Here is a 25,197-nt window from a genome sequence, read left to right on the forward strand (position 1 = left end):
CATGGTGCATACTTTCTAGTTAAAAGAGACTGATTTTAATGAAAAGGAAGATCCTTCTCAAAACTTGCAATGACTTCCATCTCAGATAAAATACTTATTTATGCATTAACTACAGGCCACAAGGTGGTGCTCCTAATCAGCGTCTTGACTACAAAAGAAAATTTTTTTTCTTCCTTTTTTAATATTGCACAGTAGGAACATACAGAGAAAAGCATGTTTTCTAGCATGGTTAATTTGGCTGGTGCAGCAGTCCCACAGAGAACACCACACACAGTGCAGTCTATAATGGTAAGCAATTTTTTCTTAAATGAGACATGGTACCTTCAGAGGGTTTGAGAAGAACAATCTTTATGGGATGACCAGTCCAAAGAAATGGTTAAAAATCCAAGGAAACAATGAACCAACTACAGATGAGTTATCTGAATAATAAAATTCTATAACGGGACACCTAGTTGGCAATCCCACATCAAACTAAATCAATCCATCTGCAAATCTAGAATTTCACTTGGTTTTGATTTGGAAAAAGATGTCATTTTTCAGTTTTCCTTGAAAGGCATGTGGTGGTGCAATACCACTACAATGGTCCACTGCAGCTCCCCTGCTCCCCGCCCCCCCATTTGTTCAGGTGTCAAAGAATTCCACGTATATTGATGACAAAGTGTGTATGATCTTCCAGGAAGAAAGACACAGAGGGCAAGTAACTTCAGTATGCACACACACTACAAGGATTACTGATGATCATAATAAAAATAGACACATTGTTACCTTTTACCTTCAACAATATAAATATACATATGTATAATCTCATTAAAATATTTCCATAGATGCATACACATAAGTAGTTCCTAGCAAGATGAAAGCCAATCCATTTTCCACAGGGTTTGTGAAACCTCCATGGCTGGAAAACAAAGACTGGAGTGATTTTCCAAGGGATGTAGTTCTGCAAGTAGGACTGAATTAAATTTATTCATTTTCTCGCTCTTCACCTTTAGATTCCATTAGCACCTCTTGCCATTTCTTCTCCACCTCTTCTTTGCAACTCAGGAAGGCATCTTCCAAACGCCTCATGGAGTTGGCCAGGTCTGGGTTGGTACGTGTGACTACCATGTCATACGCCATCCAGGTTGCCTGCACTACAAACCCAACAGATACTACTAAACCAGGAATTTTGGCTAAATAACAGCAATGGCTGACTCAATAAATGAATAAAGGACATGAATTACTATCAGTTCAGATCTTATGTCAGAGAAGGCTTGCTGTAAAATAAAGTAGAAACTGCCAGTAATACTCAAGATTAAATAAAACAGTAATACTCAAGATTAAATAAAAAACTGTTGAGTATTAATTCTTTATAAATGTCTCACAGTACTTTGGAATGGACATAAATGGATGTAAATTACAAAAGGGAGGTAGACACTTTACTTAAAAATTAAAACAAAACAGGTAATAAAGAAAAAGGTTCAACAGACTGTTCTAAAATAAATAAACGAAAGAATCCTCTCTCTATACTAGTTACAGTCAGAAGGCTTGTGTTAGGGGAAGAAGAGTAAGATCAAGGAGGCTGCAGCATAGAGATGAAAGATTTTAAGAACAACCTAAATAATTAAACTGATTTTGAAATAACGAATATCTGATAAAGCAGAGCAACTAGTTTTAGCTCTTATTTCATACTTTTTTGTTTTACCATAACTTGACCGTACTTTTCTCAATGGCACTCATAAATTGTGTTTAATTCCAAATAGTATAATTAACAGTTTTCCATCTATTCTTGTTAGTTGCACACAGTTTCTGATAGAATTGTTGCAGAACATGGAGAGAAATATGCAGTCCTCTCCATGCATACAGGACTAAGATTAAATTTGCAGAGGGGTCTTTATTGTCGCTGAGGAATTAAACACATCATGCACTGACCTGAGAGGTACTACGTATCCCACCATTTTCAGAATTAAATCTCATTTTACATACTATGTTTTTACAATTGTACATTAAATACCTTAGTATTATTTCTGTTTTCAACCACCACTCTGAACTAAGCATCCCTATTAATTTTCAATTCTGAGCCATCTGAAACTTCTAGATTATTTGCACACTTTCTCCCAACTAAGATTAGGGCATTAGTTGATGGTGATTGTTTCCACTTACATTTCTATCACACAGAAGTTCACAGCAATAAATATAAATAATAACTTTTCAGTCTCTTCACTCTAGTAGACAAATAGGTATCATTCTTAAAGACCTATACCTGTTTGCTTTTCCATTTCCTCCAGAAGTTTTTCTAAGTCCCCGTTCAGGTCCTCCACCATCTTTATCATGTTATCATAGTTTCCTTCCTGAGATTTTGATTCAGCCATCTACAAGGAAACCAGGAATTTCATACTTTATTTTACTTTAAAGTGAGTTGATTTTCACAGCTGAGAGAAAGTAACATTGCAATAAATTTTTTAAAAAGTATATAAATATTCGATTTACACGTGAATTCATTAAGAATCTGACCTTGAAGTTACTGGTCATCACCTGTATGCTGCATACTATTTTCAATTCATTTTGACATTGTTAAGTAGAAAGAATTACACTCAAATATGCTGTGTTTGTGCCAAATGATGATTTTGGCATCAGTAATAACAAAGATCACCACGTCAAACACTTCATTAGAAAATTTTATCCATTATCCTGTTACAGTTGCCTTTAAGCTCCTCTCCCAAATACTCTGATGTAGGGCAATTCCTAATTTTCAAAGTTAGTTGTAAAATCACCATTTGCATCCAGTATTTCACACTTAGATGCTACCGCTGGGTAACTCCATGCACCAAGTTCTGTCACTATATAAGCAGGTAAGTGCTTATGATTTACTAACCTCTGCTTAAGTTGTAGGTAGTGAAATAGAGCCCAAACTCATGCAATTAAGTTTCAGAACTCTGATATTAACTGGAAATGTGACACGCGGCCTTGCCTTTAATTTCCTTTTCTGAAAACCACCAGTGGATGAGATGGAACTATGAAGAAGATGAAGAGCATCGCTGTAGTGACTATACACATCACAGAGGAGGCATAGATTTGTCAGCTTTTTTTTAATGCATATGATTTCTCAAACTCGGTTAGTGGGTATCCGTTTTCCATTTTTTTATTGCTGATACATGTGGAAGGAATGCAACACTATGTAACGGCTTTACAGCATTTTAACGCAATGCCAAGCCTTATCACGAAGCTGGGTGTTCAAGAGCCTCTTCCCACAACCGTGAGGTAACCGTGTGCCGGCGAACCCTTTACCGCAGAGCCCCTAAGCAAGCCCGAGCCCCCGGCCGTACCACACGTCGGGACGCTCTGGCTGCCCACCAGGCCCGCGCTGCGCCTGGGGGGCCGCTGGAGAGCCGTCCTCAGGGGGTGGTCGCTGCCCACCCTTCCCAGCCCTCACCCCGCTCCTCCTTCGGGGAAGCGCCTGCCCCCGTCCCCGCCGCCGAGGCGGGGTGTCTGGCGGCCCCCCAGCGCCTCACCCTCCCCTTCTCCCGCCGACACCAACCGCTCCGCGCCCCCCGCGCTCCAGGGGCCCACACGCTCTTCCCGCCGCCGGGGACAGGAGCGGGCGGGCACGGGACACCAAAAAACCACCGTTCTGCCCCCTCCGTCCGCTCGTGCCCGCTCTGCCCCCGAGCTCACGCACTCGATTAATTCTGCGTTTCACGAAAACGAGCGCTCGGGTGCGGCGTGAGGCGGCCGAGGGACAGGAAGGGGAAGGGCACGGGTTCGCCCCCCGGCGCCGCGGCAGGGGGGCGCTCCGCGGCTCTGGGCCCGGGCTGCGGCACGGCTCCGTGTCCCGCCACCGCCCTCCTTCCGGCGCACCCGCAGCCGCGGCACGGCGGGCCCCTCAGCCAGCCTGGCCACCCCCCCGGCCCCTGGGGCAGGCCGGGCCTGCTGGGCAGCGCCGCGTCCCCTGCCTGCCGCGGTGCCGTAGTTGCCCTTCCCCGGAGGCTGGACAAGAGGAGGTAACCCCCTGCCCCTGCTTACGCCCCCCCCCCGCGGCCCCCCCGCGATGTAAAAACCCCCTTGCGTTAGCCCGGTGCGGGGTGTCCCCTCGCCCACCTTCGCTGCCCGCCCCTGACGCCGTGGCGAGACTGGTCGCACCAGATAGCCTGTCATGTCGGGAATCGCCCTGAAAGTAACCCAAAAATTACGTCTTGAGCCCAAAGTTTGAAAGTTGGGTGGTACCTCTGCTCCTTCTTTGTGGGGGTCCATCTCCCTGCCTGCATGGTGGAGACAGACTTAAGACCAGGGCCTGTAGTGACAGGACAAGGGACAACAAGTTTAAACCAGAAGAGACCAGGTTTAGGTTGCCCAGAGCAGCTGTGGCTGCCCCCTCCCTGGCAGTGTTCAAGGCCAGGTTGGATGGGGCTTTGGGCAACCTGGGCTAGTGGAAGGTGTCTCTGCCCATGGCAGGGGGGTTGGACTGGATGATCTTTGAAGGTCCCTTCAAGCCCAAACTGTGCTGTGACTCTATGGTCTTTGTCATATCAAGAGAAGGTGTTTGCACCAGTAGGCAAAGAAGGGTTAGAAATTTTCCGATGACCGAGCAACACAACTCAAAGTTTGTCAAGAGTCTGCTGATACCAGGAATTATCTGGTCTATAGCAGAGTGAGAAGCAAGTACCTTCTCTGAATTACTCACACCCCAAATTGTGTCCCATTCCAGATCTCTTGTTCTCCTTTTCATCCACACAAACTTAGTCTTGTTTTTAAATGATTGAGTATATTAGTATTCTCATCATGCGTGAAACTTATCCATCTCTTGCTATCACCACTCATTTCACTGCCAACTGAGTTACTGGTTGGAAGATGGCAATCTGTCTTCAAAAAAACCCAAAATGAAGTATTTATTCACCCAAGTTATATGAATGCTGCAGAATTTATCACAGCATTGTGTTGCTAAAGTTCTGCAGGAGTTCAAAAGCAGTTGAACAAAATCCTCCAAGGTGTATGAAAAACAAAGTTATATTTGGCTAAATCTTGAACCACAGGCTGGTGGAGGCTGGAGAAAGTGTTAAGGGAAGTATCATTTTATGGTGTTACCACCTTTCATTTCCCTAGACCCTCTCACTGCCAGCTGTCTGAGGACAGGACTAGGCTGATGGACCCTTCATTCGAGGTGATAGAGGTGGCACAGTCATTTCCTAGGTAACCCCTTTAAGCTGTCTCCCAGATGCTGCCTCCCCTCTGTACATGTGTGTGTTATGTGGTTAGGAAGCTGATTTTTGGTCTAGTGCCGGTGTTTTTTAGTACTGCTTCATTACTCTGAAAACCTGGGCAGCAAATACTGTGTGTTTGTGCGTGTAATTCCAGTAGCTTAGCAGCCACCTTGCCACTGCATAATAATAAATGTGCTAGAATCTATTTCCAGTGACACTGGCAGACAGCAGCATGTTTTGTTTCAACATGACTTGGTTTATTTGTGATTCTTCTCTACTGTAATTAGGACACAGCAATGTGTTAGAGGGTGAATTACAGGTGTAAAAATTATTCAGTGGAATAGTTCTTGAATGCATTTTTATGTAACAGTGATACAGCTCTTGGTGATACATACTTTCTAGTTTAAGGTCTCCATGGGCATCTTTTCCAAGGGGATAGCTGGCTTCTCTGCTTCTTTTTTGTATGACACCCTGAAATTTATTCCATCCTGAGACTGGGTGTTCAGGTCACTATAGCTCTTTTCACGAGCTTCTAGGTTTTGCCAAGAGGGGCTGTTAGGTTCTTACTGAAAAATGGAAACAGTGTAAAAATGCAGTGGCAAAGAGCAGGAACTTAAAAGGAAAATTTATATATTAACAAAAAGAACATAAAAAAATGAAAGAGAAATGGTAAAATAACAGGAAGATGCATACATATTGTGCTCAGGATGTTGGTTACTCAGGACAAAAACAGTTAGGAACTAGGCAGAACAGAACTGAATGCGTATGATAGGTGCTGCACCTAACTTAGAGTCTAACAGCTCATCTGTCAGCCCTGGAGTTCAGGGAGAGGCTGTGGCCAAGCTACCGAGTTACACTGAGGATAAGTACTGATTGTGGGAGCCCAAAGAGCTCCTGCTCAGGGCAGTTACTGCTTTGAAGAAGAGGAAGACAACAGAATGTAGCCCAAATGTATGGTATCTAACTTCTGACATTTGATTAAGACATGTAACTCATGAGCTAGATTACCATTTGGGCCTGCGACGTCAGTGTAGGGCAAGAGGATTTTAGTTCTTGGAATTGCTTTACAGAAATTCTTGTGACCTTGTATTAACTATGCAGAGAACCTAGGGCAGCTATGACCTTAACTTAGTTTTTCAGCTGTGTTGAATGAATCCCAGCTTCAGGGCCTGGAAAAACTGCCAGAGAAACCGAAGGGGAAAACTGTACTGTAGCCTACTTAAGTCTGTACTATAGCCTACTTAAGTATCTAACCAACCTTCAGGATCTTTCTTTGAGAAGAGAGGGCTGACCAGACCCGTGACTGCATGAAACTGTGCAAATGAAATATCCAGTTAGGTTTAGGAAAAGAGTTGGAAATGATAAGGTCTAATTTGGTAGGAAAGTGAGGGGAAACGACTATTATTAGATGTGCCTAACGCTGAATAGAGGAAGTGCTGGCAAATTACTGGACTTTCAACTGGGTGAAGAAGATTGATGCATAATCCTTAAGTAATTTCATTTTTATAAGGAGAAGCTCTTTTTCTTTATTTCTTTTCATATAATGCCACCCCCTCCTAGCCTTTGTGCCTTTGGAAATTTTAAATAACAAAAACTGCAGGGATGAACTGAAAATCACACTAGAACTACCATTTTCAAGGAAAATCTAAATATTAAATAGGCAAATTAATTGTTCTCAAGTCAGAAGACCTGCTATCTTGGGAGGCAAAGCTGATGAGGCAGAACGGACTTGGGATAATGATGGGAATTTTTCTTTCATTTCTAGATCATTTGTTCTGATTCTTACCCCATTCGGGGATGAATGCCTGGCTTGCAGAAATAAAATAGGTACTGAGCCTTTCAACCTCTGTGGGTTTAGGCTGATGGAAAGATCGGTCACAGTCTATCAGCTATAAACCACAGTTTTAAACCTTACATTAGGATGTGAAAATAGTCAGAGACCTTACCACCTCTAAATTATCACAGAAACAGTAAATACCACAACGACGTTTAAGAAGGCAATCCTTTCATCAGAAGGGTTTTTCTGGTCCAGAAGCAGTTACCTGGAGTATGCTTACCTTTTGGAAGCTGAGCTGCAAAATTAGCAGCTGTGTTAATGGCTCAGTGCATAGGACAAAGACTGAGTAGTTGAATTGCTGCTTAGGCCCAGAAACATATCTTGAGGCCACTGAGCAGCTGCTGTGTGGTTTGGATGGTTGCTAGGTGTGCTATAGCTGTGTTGGAGATAAAGAAGATGTTTTTGTTAGTAAGACTGCCAGTCTACTGCCTTTCAGTGTGCCTAATCATACTTGCTTAAGTTAAAAACAGAGAAGGGCAGAGCCATTTAAACATGCAGTGTTTTCTCTGTGAGCGTGCACACAATGCAGGACATAGAGCAGGAGAAGTTTATTTTACACAGGACAAAACACGACAATAAAAATGTCTGCTATTCCTTACCTAAACAGGGGGAGGGTCTTGCGGATCAGTGAGGAAGTTTATATAGTCTGTGGCCTGAACTCTGAACCGTTAAAATATCTTCTCCAACCAGTCAGACTGGGAGCACAGCAGAGAGATTGGGGAAACTAAAAGCAGCAGGTTGCTGTTTTTGCATATGCATACCTTGAATATTAACCCTTTGCCTTCCCACTCTTTCTTCTACAGTCGGGGGCTGTAGAAACTGTGAAACGAGCAAAAGGAGGAAGATTTTCAATTATCATATTTTTAAACAGGAATCTGAATAGTTTCCCCCAGGTGCCCTGGAGGAAGGTGCCTGTGGAACGTAACATATTTCAGTAAAGAACTTGTTTAAATGAGGAACTGTCCTTTGCATTTTAGCCACTTTTTAATGGGGATGATGTATAGGACAGATCCCCTGCTCCTTCATGGAGAAAATACTGCAGAGAATCAATGCAAGTTTGTACCAGAATAAAGCTGAAACCAGTCTGAGCCTAGACTCTGCAGCTGTAGTGATCTAACTCAAGATCATTTTCAGTCTAGAAGATATCCCTCCTGGTTTCTCAGGGGATTAAAGTCCTCACCACAGAGTTATTTCACTAATACTATTTTGCCCATTTCTGCCAGTCTCTGTAGAGAGATCAAGCAATGAAGAAAACTACTCCCGGTTTTCACCATTTTGCACATGTGGACAGTAAATGCCAGCTGGAAGAATAATCCCAGAGAGAAGTTTAGGGTGTAATGGTGTAAAAATATATTGCTATGCAGTCTCTCTTATGGATAAATTAACTATTGTGTTTCAGTATCTAAAGCTATTGCCTCTACCGCAGCTAAAACTTTCCCACAACAAAATAATACATGCAGCACCAAAGTGTTAACAGGAGTAGGTAAGTTTTGCTCAAACACTTGGCAGAGATCATATCATCTTCTACATCTTCCCAAAGCTACCTGTGTCGTGTTGTTGATGGTGAAATGAACTTTGCCTCTCAACGATAGGTCTCATGTTGTTTCCTCTTGTAATGCGACTGCCTCTCACTTGCGTGAAGTAAGTAAGCAAATAATCTTGTAGAGACTCATATAACCAGGAATCAGGAATCTGAAACTCTTAACACAAGATTTTTCAGTGATAGGGGAGGGCAGGCCAACAGCTGGGACTTGCATTACACGGGTTAGGTGGGAAGAAGGTCCCCAGAACTAAACCGGTGAGGAACTGAGGTGCAATGAAGATTATGCCACACAGCTGCTGAGGACTGAGGGCACCAGCAGAGCACAGCAGTGACCCCAAGGGCATCATAGCAGTTAAAGGTCACGGGGAAAGTTCAGGAATATTATCCCACCTGGTTGGGGAGCTCAGGATGGATTTTGAAGGGGTTTTGTAAGTGAGGGTAATTGCCAGGGCAGTGTGGAAGCTCTGGGCTGGAGAGGTGGGAGGTAAAGGTCAGGGGAGAGCTAATGGCAGGACTGGGAGAGCAGGAGGGATACTAACGAGCACGGCAGAATGTGAAAAAAGCCTGCATTGCTGCTCTCTGTTGTAGTGTGTTTTGGTATTATTAATCTTTTCTCTCTCTCTTCATTTGCAGATTGTGTTCCTGGTAGGAAGCTTTTTCAGCATCTGGAGTCTTAGGGGTTTTTTTTGTTCCAAGAACCCATTTTTCCTAAATGTGAACCTGTAATCTGAAGTGTATTGTTTCTGTTTATCACATTAGCCTATCCCTCTTGATCTGTGTTTGCCTGTCTTTCAAATTATGATCCAGGTCCCCGCCCGAGGACTCTTTGCTTTGTCTGTCTCTGTCATCAGCGGGTGAGCAGCCGGTTGGTGGAAGCCAGGCAGACCCGTTTCACAAGTGTGTGCCTACCTGTCAGCTCACGTGTTGGACATACATGCAAGGGACCTCCCTGGAGAGACAGCTGAGAAGACCTTGAGGAGCAAAGAATTGAAGCTGGGCAGGACTGGGGCTAGGAAAATCAGTGAGAAGGAACTTAGTCATAAGAATTACAACCTCACAAGGTAACTATCAGCGTTACCAGGAGTGGCCTCAGACAAACTGGGAACTGGCAGCAGGTGAGCTTCAGGAAAAGACTACCGCAGGGCAAGAGAAGTGCTGTAATTCAGGTAAGTAAGAGAAAACACTGCTGGAAGATTAGCTAATGAATATTATGAATATTTAGGCTTTTTGAAAAGATTTTTATTGGCATAAATGTGACCTGAGCTGTATAGCTGCACCATAAAGTCTATACCTCTGTATAGTATAGTATGTATGTATATACATCTGTGCCTGTACTTACTGCTTGTACTGAAGTTACTTATAGTAATAAATTTCTGTGATCATAATGGAATTGGGGTCTGAGGGAAAAAAAAAAAAAAAGAGATACATCCTTTACACACAGGTTGATTTAAGTGAAGTAACTTCTAGGCACATTTTAAAGAGGAAGAAAATAACAAAGGAAATAAGTTTCGTATAAAATTAGTCTCGGTTCACTGAAACAATGCAAGGCGATGCTATTCTGTATGTATAAGTATGTCCAGTGTTTGGTTAAGTAACACATGCCTAGGGCTGGATTCAGAACTAATTAGCATTTGACTTCCATCAGCATTGCTTGATTGTAAGGAAGCTAACTTTAATCCAAAGTAGTGCAGGTATCTAGTTTTTTCTATGTGTTTACCTGTTTGCATGTATCTGTGTGTTTGTGTGCATAAGCTGCTGATTAAATGATAAACAAAATCTTTGTTAAATGCACCAAGAAAATCCAAAAGGTGAGTAATTATGTAGCTAAAGTTGTGTATACAGCTTCAGCTCAGTTTCCTTGTGGCTGTGCATTTATGAAAGCAGATTCATGTTCCATTTCTGAAGCCAGTATGCAGCAATGTGATATCGTGCAGTATTTTTGTCACACGGTGTTTTTTACAAGAGCTACATGCATGCATAGTCCTTTGAAAAACTTCATTCTTCTTATGTCCTGTCACAGCTTTTGCTGTCAGTTTTTCAGAATATCTGTATCCAGTTGGTGCTAGGTTTTGATACAGGCTTAGTACTGGCAGTTACCAGCAAAATCAGAAGTCAGTCAGTGAGAAAGAGACAGAATGGCTGGTGTTTTCAAACGTAGAGTGTGATATTTGACGACACAAAAGTAAGTCATAGGTACGAGTGTGCTGTTGATAGTTAGGTCTCTAGAATTTTCATCGCTTTTTAAAGATTATTTTAACTTTTATTTTGCAGTTTAGCTGTGAGGAATTACTTTTCGTGGCCTTAGTTCAGGGGGAGTGTGATCAAATAAATGTTAATTTTCAGAAACTATAGTAGGCTGTGTCTGCATTAGAATAAAAAATTTTTGTCTTAATTACCATCCGGTTTCTGTACTGTTTCACACTTCTGTAGTCAAGACTTCCTCATGATGCACAAATAAATTCATTTTTTTGAGATGATCTGAGTTGAAGGAAAACTTAGCACCATGAGAACTTGTGTATCTCCACTGATAAGGTGCCAGTTTGGACTAACCTTGTTAGCATGAAAGCACAGCAGTGCAGAGTCCTCCTGATTCACATTTCTCAATGCAGTACTGACTGCTGACTTTGCCTGTTTATTCTGCTCCCTTGAAAAGAAGCCAGGTTTGCCCTAAGTAATTCACCTGCTCAGATAGCAGCATGGACCTCATTATTTGCTGTTTTCTCCATGGTCTAGCTTTTCAGAAGCGGTCAGCCTAATTTTCTTTCACTCCTCTAATATGCTTCAGTAGCAGCTAGCCTAGGTTTGATGTTCAGGTACTGCTTCTAATTTTGGTCCAAGTCTTGAGTCACTGTATGTGATTTTTTGAAACACTTTGTTTTCTTACAGGGTGTTACAGCTACCAGCTGTTTCAAAAGTGAGTTAGAGTAGCAAATCTTTACAGCTGAGACATTATTACAGCTGGGACAGCAAGCCACAGGATATTATCAGTAATTCCTGTTCAGGAGAGAAGTGAGATGTCTCTGGTATGTTATAACCTGAGCTGACTGGTGAGAATTTCCCATTCTGCACAGTTGGAGATGCTGCTTGGTAACCCGCAGGTGCCTTACAGTGAGAGGTGAGATGACTCGATGGGCCAGGGAAACCTTGCAAAGATGTCAAGATCTTCCAGGCTGTTGGAAGTAGTCACAAAGTATTCTGAAGGCGGAAGAGACAGGATATGTAGTCTAACAAATACATAGCTTTTGGCAGAAATATGTTCTCATGGCGTCAAGTTCTTAGGCTTGAAACCTGTGGGACTTGTTTTTTATTTGTTTTGGATGCTGCTTTTAGTAAAATGGTGGACATTACAGGGGAAGAAATCTCTGTTTTGCTTTTTGCTTTTCCGTGGTGCTTTTCTCCTCCGTCTTCACTCACATTCAGTGTCTACAACTGCTCAGCTGACCTGAGCCCACAAATTGTGGTATCACTGCCATTTTGGTTCCTGGTAGCTCCCCCCCCTTTCAGCTGCACAGCCAGGGCTTGTGCCTAACTGTTGCCTAAGCCTTTACTGGTGTCGATGTTCAAAGGTCCCTTTAAAGAGGAGGAAAATAATAAAGCAGTACAGAAATGGTGACTCAAAAAGCTTGGGAGTGTGGTTCTGCCACTGTAAGAAATGAAATAGAAGGTATTATGGTTAAATGATTTATTTTGCCTTTTATCAGTCAGACAGGATGCTGGACTGAAGTGAGTAATTACTCAGCTATTCTTTACATGCCTGTAGTCAAATTACAGTTGATCCTCACAATTAGTGCATGAAAAACACCTTTAAAAATATTTTTATAATAAAGTGGTGTGCAGGCCAGGAAGTCTGGAGAAATAACTACATTAATTCCATGTCAGCTCAATAGCACAGCTTAAAAAGTCTAATGAAGATCCAGATGAGTCTTAGCCTTTATTTTTGTTATATTTAGTTAATCTAATCAGCTGTTTCTTCAGACAGAACAGATAATCAGTACTCAAGGATTTACACATTTGCACTGATGATGGGAACTGATGTTAGTTCCCAAGTCAGACATATTCATCGACAAAACTGTGTATTTACCACGCATATGTAAAACATCTTGTTTTCATGAACATGGCAGGAGCAAGCAGAATGCAGTTTCTCTGCATGCAGTTCTCAAGCTGTCCCCATATATTCCATGGACACACAAAACTTTGTATTTCTTTTGCTTTTCAGTTTTCACCACAATGTTTGTCACTCAGGCTTCTTTACTCTTATGTCCTTCCACTTTAAAAAGCATAACTGGAGCCTGATGAGAAATTTAAATCCATAAAATGTGAGAGAGGATTAATTATTTTAGGGCAGATCACCTTCCTGATCTAGTTTACCACACTGCCATGTGAATGCTTGTGCTAGCACTAAAGGGACAGTATACATGTAGGAATGAATGACAGGGCACTGGAAAAATCTTAGTAGGGCTTATGCTGGCACACAGTGCCTGTGGATCTGTGCTGACACAGGGAATGGTTTCACAATACAGCTTTAGGTGAATTAGTCACCCTGAGTGTCAGGAGCTCCATTTTCCCTGTTCCTTCTTCTGGATGTGTGCTCCTGCCACTTCCTCAGGCCTGCGCTGGCATTTTTTGAATTGCTTGGTGAAGTAACATCACACACTAAAATGGCAGGAAGTTACAATAGCAAAAGAACAGTGAAATTTTCCTGCCAGGTTGGTGGTTTGAATAAGTTTAACGTGATTGATTGCACAGCTGGGAGCAAAGCAGGGAGTGGGAAGAGAGAAGAGAGAAGAGGTACTCCCTTCTTTTGGCACTGGTGAGCCCCTACCTAATTCAGTTCCGCTGCATTCATAAACCATATTCACATTCAGTATTAGGGCCTCTTGGACTGGTTTAAGCAGCCCCTGCAGCTGCCATCTTTTAGCTACTTATTCCTGTCCCTGTCGCCCTCTGTGCTCTGTCTAAATTGCCAGGGCAGCGGAACAGTTTGGCCAGCAAACATGGCTGGAAACATAACACCACCTTTTCCGCCAGTGTTCATCCTGTTGGCGAATGTGCACAGAGGAGCAGTAAGTGTCAGTGCAGGCGGCTATGGGGGCTAATTAGCCTGGCACTGTCACCAGGCTGTCAAACTGCTGCGCCACGCGCCATCCACCACGTAGTCTGCTGGTACCAGTTTGCAAATGTTGTTGGCTGTAGGTTGGCTTCTGCTGAGGTTTTGCCCTGTATCTCTCATTTTCTATGGGCAGCCGCTCCTGCTGTTTCTATATACCATGGCCTTTGCTGTATATTTAGCTTGGACATGGAGCTTTGGATTCACGTATTAGTCAAAGAAAGGTTTGGCTGCCGTCCTTGTTGCAGTCTGCTTGGAACTGTGTAGTATCTGAACATTGTTAATTGAGCATTGTAAATTGAACATTGTAAACTGAACATTGTAAATTGAACATTGCCCATTTTATCTGCATTGAATCATATTTATTCATTTCCCTCTGCCACAGCAAAAGCTCCCACGTCTCTCCAGATCTGTTTAGTGGAAACCCTGTTCGCTCCTTCTGAGCGCTAGTCAGGGGAACAAGTACATTTTCAAAACTCATTTATAAAGACCTTCACAGCCCCCTGTTGCTCCCATTCTGTCCCTTGTGTTGAGAAGCTTTGTTCTAGAAAAGCTCATTTGCTTTCTGGTCACTGTGTCAAAGGGAAGGTGTCTTTCAGGAAAACCTTGGAGTCTGAAACTTGGGTGGGAACATACCACCCTTGAGCCTTGGCATTCTGAAGGAACAGTGGCCTAGTACTGTGCTCATTACCTATCATGTTTGATTTTTGTATTGCACTGACAAGAAGTTTTCTTAAATAAGGTGTTAAGTCACATTGATATGCTGCACAATAGAGAACCTGATGAAAAAAGATGCATGTCCAAGAGAAAAAGGAAAGTTCCAGGTTTTGTGTAAACAATGAAAATAATGGGTTTCAACTGAAGGAGGAGGAAATCAGAATAATCTGAAAGATTAGATAGGGCCAGGCAAGGAGAACAAACTGTTGAAGCAAATATGGTTTTGAAAGTAAACAAAAAAGAAAAATTAATTCCAGTGAGTGGATTTCAGTGTATATAAAAGAGTAGAAGAAAAATAGTGGAATAACTAAGCTTATATTTACTTGCAATTGCACATATTCTAAATTGAAGTAATATAGGTTATGTTCTTCTGTGCTCATGATCTTCGTACAGCATAACACACAGACAAGGAAAATCAGAACACCAGTGAGGTATAGATTTTGAACCTCTTAAGGTATTTTTGTCTCCCTTATCTTGACTTGGTACTGGAAAACTGGCTTCATATAATAAAATAAATAGTTGAGCACTGCCAATATGCTTTCTGCTGTGTGGTGAGTATGCACTTGGACATCGAAGATGTTAGTTCCATGTAACCTCCATGTGTCCCCTACACGTATACTGCAAATTATATTTATTAAATGTAAACAAGAGATCTGTGAGGATGGAAATGTAGGAACTGCAATATTGTTACTGTTAGACAAGTAAGCTGCAGAAAGAGCTGAGTGTGAGAATTCATTTGGTCTCGGTCTGGAAAGCAGCACTGAAAGACACTTCTCTTGTTAAGTGAAAATTCTTTTCCTGCTCCTTGAGTTTTGCAAGAGGATAGACGCGTAGAGTGTAAATGGACTCGTCTAATCCAACTTTTCCAGTGGTAACGCCTGGGCAGCTCCCTAAGTACCAGCAACAAATGGCAGTGCCAGTGCAAATAAAGCACCAATGGCTGCCAGTGTTTTTATTTCTGTGTCCCATAGTTCTGCCCTGACTATCGTTAGAAAACATGGGTGCCACCCTCTGGCATCACTGATGGGACGTGCATGAGGGAGTAGGTAGGAATCTTTTTTACGAACAAGGGACCAGTGTAGACCTGGTTGCTGCGTCAGTGCTTTTTATCATGGATCTTGGTGACTATATGAGCATGTTTCTGTGTAAGTACAAGTTGGTATGTATGTGCTTATACATGCTTGTGCATGCACATCATTTAAATAAATGTAAGTGTGCATTTCTAGTGAGCACCTGTGCAAAACAAAGTCTTTAACTACTGTTAAAATGGAGCTTGGACTGTTTATGATTCAGATTATACAACATGATTGCTGGCTAATGGTCCTAAAGTCTATTTTCCTGTGATACCGTCACATCTGTTCATTTGTGTCTTTCATATCTGTGTGTATCTGAGAGTGAAAGAAGATAGGACTGTTCCTTTTATGGTGATACCTGTGTGTTTGTGTATAAGTGTGTGTATGTGTTAGCCAAGGTAGGTCGACTTAGTGTGCTTGCTTTCAGAGTGTACCTGAAAAGCTTGGTGTTATTGCTGTATTATTGCTCCCTGGACTGGATTTGTGTTATATCCACACCCTGAAACCAGGTGAATTTGCTAGCAAATTAAAAATTAAAGGAAATAAAAAATGAAAACGGATGTTCTGTGATACTTTAAAGTGCAGCTATAGTCTGTTTTTGTCTTTCTGCTGCCTCTGTTGTGCAACTGATAAAGCATAATTTCACCTGTTAATTTTAAGCATGAGAATGAACTGTTCAGTGTTTCATCCATCACCAACTTCTATAAAACCATATTAATCTCAATAAGAATGCCAGTAACGTTTGCCTTTGAGGTTAGTTGCCTTGAACTCATAGCTGAAAATAAAGTAAGTACTTACAGGATAAAAGTCCTAATGCCTATAAAACATTTTAGATGATACTGTTTGTGAAGCTGTTAAATCTTACTTTTTTGGCAATGTTTATAAGAAACAGTGGCTAAATATAAATGCCTCGACTTTCTGTCAGTCATCACTACTGATTTTTATAATTTAGAAATAATAGTCCAGCTCCTCTGCTGATGTAAATCAATGCAGCACCACCGAGCTTATTCCTGGCTTATGACTTCAGTCCTCAGTAAAGATACTATACTTAGTGTAGCAGTGGGGCATCTTCTAAAACGCTTTTGTGTTCTCCAGAGAATAAATAAAACCACATACACCAATTTGAATGGAAATACAAATTTCTACAGGGGTGATCTCCCCTTCTAATGCAGAACAACTGAAATTCTACATCAGGGGTGTGTTTTGGGAGGCCTGCAGGCTGATCTGCAGTCCTGGTGCAGCTCAAAGACACTGGCATACGCCGGTGAATCTAGGCCTGTCTGAGCAGGGTTGTACACGTGACCAGTGCACTTACACAATCAGAAGGTTTTGTAGGTGTATGATTGCACCCTCTAAGGGATTAGTACTAGCTGAAATCATAGCTGGAAAGGTGCATGCCTGCACAGGCTCTGGATTTTTAACTACAAATGCAGAAAAATTACAAATGTTGTGCTTCACCTTTGTTATAGACCTGGCAGTGTTAAGGCGTCGGTACCAGAGAGCCCTAATGATAGGACTTTTTCTCTCCTTGTCTTTGTGGAGCAACAGTACGAGTTGTGGCAGGGTCTGTAGTCAAGGACAGACATTTATACACATGCTGCTGATCTGTTCATTTGTTATGGCCCAGAAGATAAAAAGGTGAGCCATTCTGGCATCTAAGAAGTGTGTAAGCTAGAAGTGTATTACCTGTATTAGCTGTTCTTTAGGTATAATTAAGTTCATGACTGTGAATTCTCGTGCATAGGCAAGCCTTTAGGCCTAGGGGTAGCCAGCTGCTTGTGAAGCACCACAGAACAAGCTTAATCTTAAATTCTCTCTGGTCATGAGTCTACCATTTGTAGGATTTGATAATAGACGTCCTGTATCAGTCCCCGTGCTCCTTCTTCACATGGCCACTGATCATAAGAGGTAGAAAGCTCCATACTCAGCTCACTTGTGGCTTCATAAATCATCCTTTCTCCTAATAAATTTCATTAATATTCTTTCTGTCTATGCAGAAAACAGAGGTTGGAGACCCACTTGCTTGTAACTGAACATGGCAGGGGATGTAAAAAGATTCACACGCATGCTACTGGAATGTAACAGCAATGACAAGCTATGTGGTAAGATTCACAGATTCCTTTAAGTAATAAGCTTTCACATGCTGAGCAGGAAGTCCAGCTTTACTAAAAAGTGGGCCAAGCCCTTTCCCCTCCTCCACCTGCATCCCAGCCCACACAGAAGGATTTGACTGAGCTTTCCATGCATTGTGTCTCAGGAGAAACTTTTAAGGGGATGCAGCCTTTGTGGTGGGATTCATCTCACAGAATTTTAGCCATTTTAGAGTATTTCTACTTTGAATGAGATAAAATATAGTAATTAAAGATCCCCTGCAACTTCCCTAAGGACCAGTCTCGTGAGATTTTGATTTCATGACTTTCTGTCATCTTTGGGAACTGAAATGTGATCTTGGCCTATGTAGAAATAGCACCACCTCTCAAATCTAGGGACATAATAGGGTTAGTTACCTGCAACATCCTTGTTAATTGCAATGTCTTTGATCAAATTCCAAACCAGGTGACTACACCCTGTTTTCTTTAAAATTCTCCCTATAATTTTAATGGAAGGAGCTGAAGCTGTAATTGCATGTACATTTGTGATGGCATAGCAATGTCCAGCCCTTCCCATCTCCCTGCTATCCCTCTGCCAGGACCAGTTCTCTTTCACCGGTGGAGGATACTTACACATGGCTACAATTCCTAGCCTCTGTATTAAGGCATCTAAGTAAGTGACCTTAGGTGTGGGAGTCCCACTGGTTTGATGCAGTTTAGATACTCAGCACCTTTGAAAAACAGGGTGACAGTGCTAACAGTGTTCTGTTGCTGTTCCAAGGAGCAGAGGATAGATACATATGCTTCTGGGGTTGAAAGTTACTGAAATGAGTTACTACTAATTTGTTATATAGAATGAATGCGCCAGGCAGTGCTGCTTATTCCTTGGTTTCTCATTTTCTTTTGCTGATGATAGTTGTGCGTGAATATCAGACTGAAGTGATTGTTGTCCCCGTTCTCCTTGTGGGGTTTTTTGTCATCGTGCTAACTGTGATCCTTTGGCTCCACTGTCGTGGCTTGCGAGCAAAGCAGGAACAGTCATCATCATCTGGACACCAAGGTAAAAAAATGTCTTTCAACCAGAGGAAAGAGTGTTGGTTTCAGTGACTGGAAGTCAATCCCATTTCCCCATTGCTTGAGCTGTTAGGCAATAGCATTTATGAAGAGCCTGAGTGGTATTCAACAATCCAGTGAAGTTTAGAAAAACTGGGAACCCTGATTTACCCCACTTGTGGTAGTAGTAGTGGAATCTGTAGCATAGATGGATCTGAGAAAACCTAAAGCTCCATACCATGTGGGCTATTTAACATACTGTGGGGACATCACTTGAGAGATGGAAAGTGTGTTTATGTAAGAGCCTTCTAGAGGCTACTGCACTGGGGTAATTATGAATGACAGTTGTTTCAATGTAGATCACATCTAGTTAATCATTTTCTATACTGTCATTAAGAAATTTAATTTCAAGCTGCTGTCTCCCACTTCCTATAGAGACAACAGAAAATAGAACAGGGACTGATGAGGGGTTAGGGAAAGGTATGTTGGTACTGGAAACACATGTTGCTGTGTGGAAATGAAAATCCAGTTCTGAACTGAATTTGGTTATGTAGAGGAAAAAGCCTCTTCAACCTATATTAAAGGAAATAACTGAGAACAACGATAAGGCCTTTGTGGGAACACCCTGTGCATGTCACTTTCGTAACAACTGGTAGCTGGTAATAAAAGAAAATGGTCCTTGCTTCTGCACATGGGAATCAAGCACATATGCGTGTTATCATCTAGAAAGTTTACGTAGTTAAATATAGTAGAGATCTCCAGACTCACTCTGCCTTTTCATCAAATACAGTGGGAGATAAATCCCTTCTCCTCTTCAAGAGCCAGGATAAGTCAGATACCATAACAGTTCCTTACTTTGTCCTGATTTCCAAAACAGTATGGAGCAAAAATTAAAGAGGATAGAAGGATGGGCATTGCCACTGACTACAAGAGTTCATCTGTCTGGTTTTATGCCTCATGTGTATTTGCTTTTGTCAGTGAATGACAAGAATCAGCAGGAATCCAGCTCAACAGAGAACTGCTATATCCAGCTGAGTGAGACGTCTGTGGAGAGCCTGCTAAATTCTGCATCCTTGACTCTGAAAGAACTGGAGATACCGCGAGAGAAACTCTCAGCAGGCACCTTGCAGCTGCTAAAACATGGCCACTATGGGAGCACTTACAGGGCACAGCTGGAAACTGGGAACCCCGGGAAGACTAAGCCTGTAGTATTGAAAACCTTACAAGGTAAAGCACGTGGCCAGGACCCGCTTCGGTACAGATCTCTGTATCAGAGACGTGATGCTGGGCAGAACTTTGCAGTCATTATGGGGCAAGAACAAGCTGTGTTCAGTATCGTGTTAGCTAGTCAGCGTGGTGTTTTGGTATGAGTGCCTTGGTAGGACTAAAGAAGATTGCTGTTCATACTGATTTTAAGCTACTCATTTTCATTTTGGTTCTTTGCTGCCTCCATTTGAGGTTTTGGTTTTTTTATTTGAAGGGAGGTTGATTGTTTTATTGTGGTTTTTGTTTTGGTTTAGTTTTGGGGTTTTTTGTTCTTTCAGACCTGGCTAGTCCCCAGGAAGTAAAGGATTTCCTGGGAAGGATTCAATTCCATCAAAAGCTTGGCCATCATAAGAATCTGGTTGAACTGATTGGATGCTGTGTAGACCAGCTCCCACTTTATATGATCATGGAAGATGTGTCTCTTGGTGACCTGTTGACATTTCTGTGGACATGTCGGAAGGTGAGACAAAAGAGTGATGATAGAATACCTTCTTAAATTCCTTAGGTACATATCTATCCATAAATCATAGTCCATAAGTCATAGATGATTCTTTTCATCATTCCATGCATCCCTCTATATCAGTCTACACTATTTCCATCCCCCAAAGAAGTTCTACACAAGTTTAAACTGGAATAGAATTAGTGGATATATCAACTGATATGATATAATTTAGAGAAGTTGACATACTTTTGTAAGGCTAAGTCGTACTTTGCAGACCATTGGAGTTCATTGAAAGGTATAGCAGACACTGGAATAAAAGTGATAGTAGATACAGCTACATGGATTTCTGAAAAGTTTTAAATGATGTCTCACTCCAAATCCTTTTAAGAAGGCAGAGCAGTTACACCAGGGAGAAGGTCACCAAATGATAACTAATTGATTAAGAGACAGGAAACGGAGCATAGGAGTGAAAGGCTGGTACTTGCCCTGGAGGGAGGTCACCCGCCTAAGACCTGGTGCTGTTTGTTTCATGTATCAATAACCTAGAAAATGGGCCAGTAAAGGCAAGGGCTGACCCTGAGGAATCACAGAAGGATCTTCCGAGATTGAGAGACTAGCCAATAAAAAGAACAGATGAAATTCAGCATTGTTAAAAAAGAAATGACACACATGTAGAAAAGCAGTCTTGGCATATGTAATGATGGCCTTGTATCTGCCCATTGCTGGTGGGGAGTGAAACGATGTATCTGATTGTATGAAGATATAGAGTCTGGTGAAAATGTTAAGCCAAAAAAGAAACCGAGTACCAGGCATTATTAAGACAGGCGTAGAAACAAAACTCTGCCATGTCACTATGTATAAATCCATCATTCTACATCTGGAACACTAAATACAGAGAGATGGCTTGCTGTCTTCTTCAACAGAAGGTTGAGGTGGTAGCAGAGAAAGCCAGTAAGTGCCATGTTCAAATAAAACCAAATGGAGGTGGTTCTTCACCAAGTGGAGAGTTGACTAATGGAGTTCCTTGCCACCCACTACTGTGCATACTGAAACTTTACATGGGCTCAAGACAAGACTGAATACATTTCATGGAAGGTAACCTTTCAAAGGTTACTGAATATGTTGAAACCATAAACATCTCAAGACGTCTTTAAATTGAAAATAGTCTGGGGCTGGAAAACGACACAAGAAAAGCACTGTGTGCTTACCCTATTCTCTTTCTCTCATGTGGGCATCCAGCTAGGGTCACTGTTACAGGCAGGGTAGTAAGAGAGATGGACTTAGCCTCATACCAGACAACCGTTTGTGTAAGTGTGCTTTTCTACTCATCATTCTAATTTATAATATATCTTTCGTTCGTCTGTATGGACTGTCATTCTCCACTGTCATTCTGACCATTTCTAACCTATTAATCTCTTCTCCACCCTTCAGCTTACCCACCAGTTGTCCCTAGCGTGCTTGTCTTACCCAGCACACCATCCATCCATCACCATCACCCACCCATGTACCCTTGTATTTCAGTCAATTTATGACCAATTGTGAAAATAGCTGGGGGAGCATAAAGTACTCATTTTATTAGATTAGAAGGAAACATTCCCCAGTACCCTACAGCTATGTTATTTGTTTGAGCCAAGGTCTTCTCTTTTGTCTCTAGGATATTATGACAATGGATGGTATTCCCTATGACCTCACTGAGAGGCAAGTATATGAAGTTGGACAGCAGGTTGCAGCAGCTCTGGTAAGTCTGCTCACATTTGCTCCATTTTTTCTTTCTTGCTTGATTGCAACACAAGTCTAGATGGTGCCCTGAGTCTTCCTGGCCTAAGCAGCAAGGATGTGCTTTGTTAAAACTGAGCCAAAGATGCTTACATTATTTTGGTGAGCCTATGCCTCCATTCCACAGCACGAAAGACAGGCATAAACTAAGTGAAAATTTGTATCAATTAAAATTCCTTTTAAAATTTTCATGGCCTCTTTCTTTTCCAACTTTCCAGGCTTACCTTGAAGAGAAGAAGTTGTTCCATGGTGACATTGCTGCCAGGAATGTTCTCCTTCATCACAACTTCACTGCTAAACTCTGTGGTTTGGATCTGGCCTATGAAACTCACACATACGGTGCCAACTCAGTCACACAGATTGTGCCAGTCAAGTGGCAGGCACCAGAGAGGCTCCTGAAGAAACCCCCCAGCATCAAGGCAGACATGTATGATTTAATTTTTGGACTGGAAGTTTATCTGTCAGGCCTATCTCTTTCACTCCTTTATGTATCATTTAATGTTTGGAAGTTCACAGTAAGGCATATCTACTCTCAGCATAATGCTTCACTTTACAGCTCATACCTTCTCAGTCCTGCAGGTCGTGCCTAGTTGTTTTTATGTATTTAAGCTAGCTAGCTAGACTGGAAAGTTAACATCACTTTGTTCTCTTTTCTTGCAGATGGTCTTTTGGAATTCTACTGTATGAAATGATTACATTAGGTAAGAAGATTTAATGACAATAAAAAATTACGTAAGGAAGCAGCAAATTAACAAGACACAAAATCTCAAATACTAGAATGTAAAGTTGGGCCATTTAAAGAAACAACCTGTTTTTTCCAACTTGCAAAGTCTGACAATTCCTTTTAGACTTTCTGTCAGTGTGAACTGTGGTAGGAAAAAATGGATTTTGGTAGGGACTGACACACAAGCTGCTATCTGCAACCATTACCTTACAGTTTTTCTACTGTTATTCCTTTTGCCCTTCCAGGTGCTCCACCATATCCTGAGGTGCCACCTTCTGACATTTTATCATACCTGCAGAGACAGAACATTATGAAGCAGCCCTCAAGCTGCCAGCAAGCCATGTAAGCCACTTGCTTTATGGACAATTGAACTTAAGATCTGCAGAGTGAAATGGAAGTGAGACATACAAAAGCAAATCTTACAAAAGATCTCTTAAGTCTAGACTATACAAAACAGTAACCTGTTATCTGAGGAGACTTGTTCTTACATATCTCCTTACTGGATTCTGCTACATGAAACCTTGATTGCAAAAACCTTTTTTCCTGCTTTTGAAAATGGCTCTTGTTTCCGTCTCCTTGTCTGCCCTTGCATTTTGTTGCTCCACTGCTTTCCTGCAAGGTGCGGGACTATTTTGGAGTAATCTTTCTCCTCTAAGTTGTGGGATTTTCCCTGAAGTGAACATCCCTCCCTGAAGGGAATATCTAAGGCATTTGATTTCGTTTTGTGAAGGCATAATTTCTTTTAATATTCAGAGGCTTTTTTTTCCATAATGCTGTTTCAAAAGGGAATACCAGTCTTTTTGCCTTTTCCCATACAGTTGACATCCTGGCGAACATCTCCAAGCCTTTGTCCCCACGTATTATTATGTGGTTGCAAATTTCAGAGGGTCATTGGAAGAACCTTATATGAAGAAGAGAAAGAGGAGTCTCTGGTCATTTTAAATATGAGATGACTTGACTGTAGTAAAACTTTGTGTTGGTGCTTCTCATTCCCAGTGCTTCCCTACTTCTCCCCTTTACAGGTATGGCATCATGAAGTCCTGCTGGCAGTGGAACGCAGCTCACCGGCCTTCTCCAGCAGACCTGATCCGGTCCCTACAAACAGCTCTAAAGACCAGCAATGGCCACGCTGTTCTGCAGGTGCCTGAGCTAGTGGTGCCTGAACTCTACGCTAATGTGGCTGGTGTCGATGTCCACAGCCTAGTGAGGGAATACACTATACTCTGAAGGACCCTTTCACGTGCTGGTGAAGGAGAAGTCTCTGAGTTTGCCCGTTCTAGACACTTTGCAAACTCAGAATGAGGTGTGTATGTTGGGAGGGATCCCTTTGTTTTTCAAACATGTTATACAGATCAGATCTCTCCTCCACGCCAGAAACAACCAACTGCTATCATTATTATTAAATCAACCTGTTGATACCATCCTGCCAGTGGTCATTGGGCAGCAAAGTGGGTTTAGGAAGCTGTGGAAAAAGTGATGAGAAACTTGAGTTAAAGAAATGTATTGGGTTTGCATGGCAAAATTTTGGTATCTGGGAGGCTAAAGGATTGGCTTCTGTGAGAAGATGCCAGAAACTTCCCCCATGTTTGATAGAGCCAGTTCCAGCTGGCTCCAAGATGGACCCGCCACTGGCCAAGGCCAAGCCCATCAGCAATGTTGGTAACACCTCTGTGATAACATTTAAGAAAGGGTTAAAAATACTGCAAAGCAGCAGCTGGGAGAAAGGAGGGAGAATATGTGAGAGAAACAACTCTGCGGACACCCATCAGTGAAGAAGGATGGGGAGGAGGTGCTCCAGGTGCCAGAGCAGAGGTTCCCCTGCAGCCTGTGGTGAGAGGGCAGGCTGTGCCCTGCACCCATAGAGGTTAACAGGGGAGCAGATCCCACCTGCAGCCTGGAGGGGACCCCACGCTGGAGCAGGGGATGCCCGAAGGAGGCTGTGACCCCGTGGTAAGCCCGCGCTGAGCAGGCTCCTGGCAGGAGCTGTGGCCCTGTGGAGAGAGGAGCCCAGGCTGGAGCAGGTTTGCTGGCAGGACTTGTGACCCCATGGGAAACCCACGCTGGAGCAGCCTGTGAAGAGCTACAGTCTGTGGGAAGGACTCACGTTGGAGAAGTTCATGGAGGACTGTCTGCTGTGGGAGGGACCCCATGCTGGAGCCAAGGAGGAGTGTGAGGAGTCCTGCCCCTGAGGAGGAAGGAGCGGCAGAGACAACGGGCGATGAACTGACCACAACCCCCATCCCCTGCCCCCTGCGCTGCATGGAGGGAGGGAAAATCAGGAGTGAAGTTGAGCCTGGGAAGAAAGGAGGGGTGGGAGAAAGTGTTTTAAGATTGTTTTTATTTCTCATTATCCTACTCTGATTTTGATTGGCAATAAATTAATTTCCCCAGG

The 25,197-nt window shown here is 42.4% G+C and overlaps 2 protein-coding genes across 7 annotated transcripts; one reads left to right on the plus strand and one right to left on the minus strand.

The window, feature by feature from the left end:
• Positions 1 to 173: 173 nt before the first annotated feature.
• Positions 174 to 7,840, minus strand: SYCE3 (synaptonemal complex central element protein 3). 5 transcript variants are annotated; one of them, XM_074901858.1, is made up of 4 exons: positions 3,659 to 3,712; positions 2,855 to 2,993; positions 2,243 to 2,351; positions 174 to 1,133 (listed from the first exon to the last, which is right to left on the minus strand). In XM_074901858.1, exons 3-4 carry the CDS (start codon positions 2,349 to 2,351, stop codon positions 964 to 966), a joined length of 279 nt encoding a protein of 92 aa, XP_074757959.1. In that variant the 5' UTR covers positions 2,855 to 2,993; positions 3,659 to 3,712; the 3' UTR covers positions 174 to 963. The 5 variants fall into 5 exon arrangements, with proteins under 5 accessions (XP_074757959.1, XP_074757958.1, XP_074757961.1 ...); XM_074901857.1 differs by having other exon boundaries at positions 3,518 to 3,709; XM_074901860.1 differs by lacking the exons at positions 2,855 to 2,993; positions 3,659 to 3,712 and adding an exon at positions 7,614 to 7,840.
• Positions 3,704 to 25,197, plus strand: STYK1 (serine/threonine/tyrosine kinase 1). Of its 2 annotated transcripts, none has more exons than XM_074901854.1 (11): positions 3,704 to 3,980; positions 9,191 to 9,723; positions 17,452 to 17,556; positions 18,461 to 18,604; positions 19,576 to 19,824; positions 20,142 to 20,323; positions 21,960 to 22,043; positions 22,300 to 22,508; positions 22,742 to 22,782; positions 23,051 to 23,147; positions 23,828 to 25,197. In XM_074901854.1, exons 3-11 carry the CDS (start codon positions 17,490 to 17,492, stop codon positions 24,030 to 24,032), a joined length of 1,278 nt encoding a protein of 425 aa, XP_074757955.1. In that variant the 5' UTR covers positions 3,704 to 3,980; positions 9,191 to 9,723; positions 17,452 to 17,489; the 3' UTR covers positions 24,033 to 25,197. The 2 variants fall into 2 exon arrangements, with proteins under 2 accessions (XP_074757955.1, XP_074757954.1); XM_074901853.1 differs by having other exon boundaries at positions 9,365 to 9,723.

The sequence above is a fragment of the Athene noctua genome, chromosome 3, assembly GCF_965140245.1.
Source record: "Athene noctua chromosome 3, bAthNoc1.hap1.1, whole genome shotgun sequence".
Taxonomy (NCBI): Eukaryota; Metazoa; Chordata; class Aves; order Strigiformes; family Strigidae; genus Athene; species Athene noctua.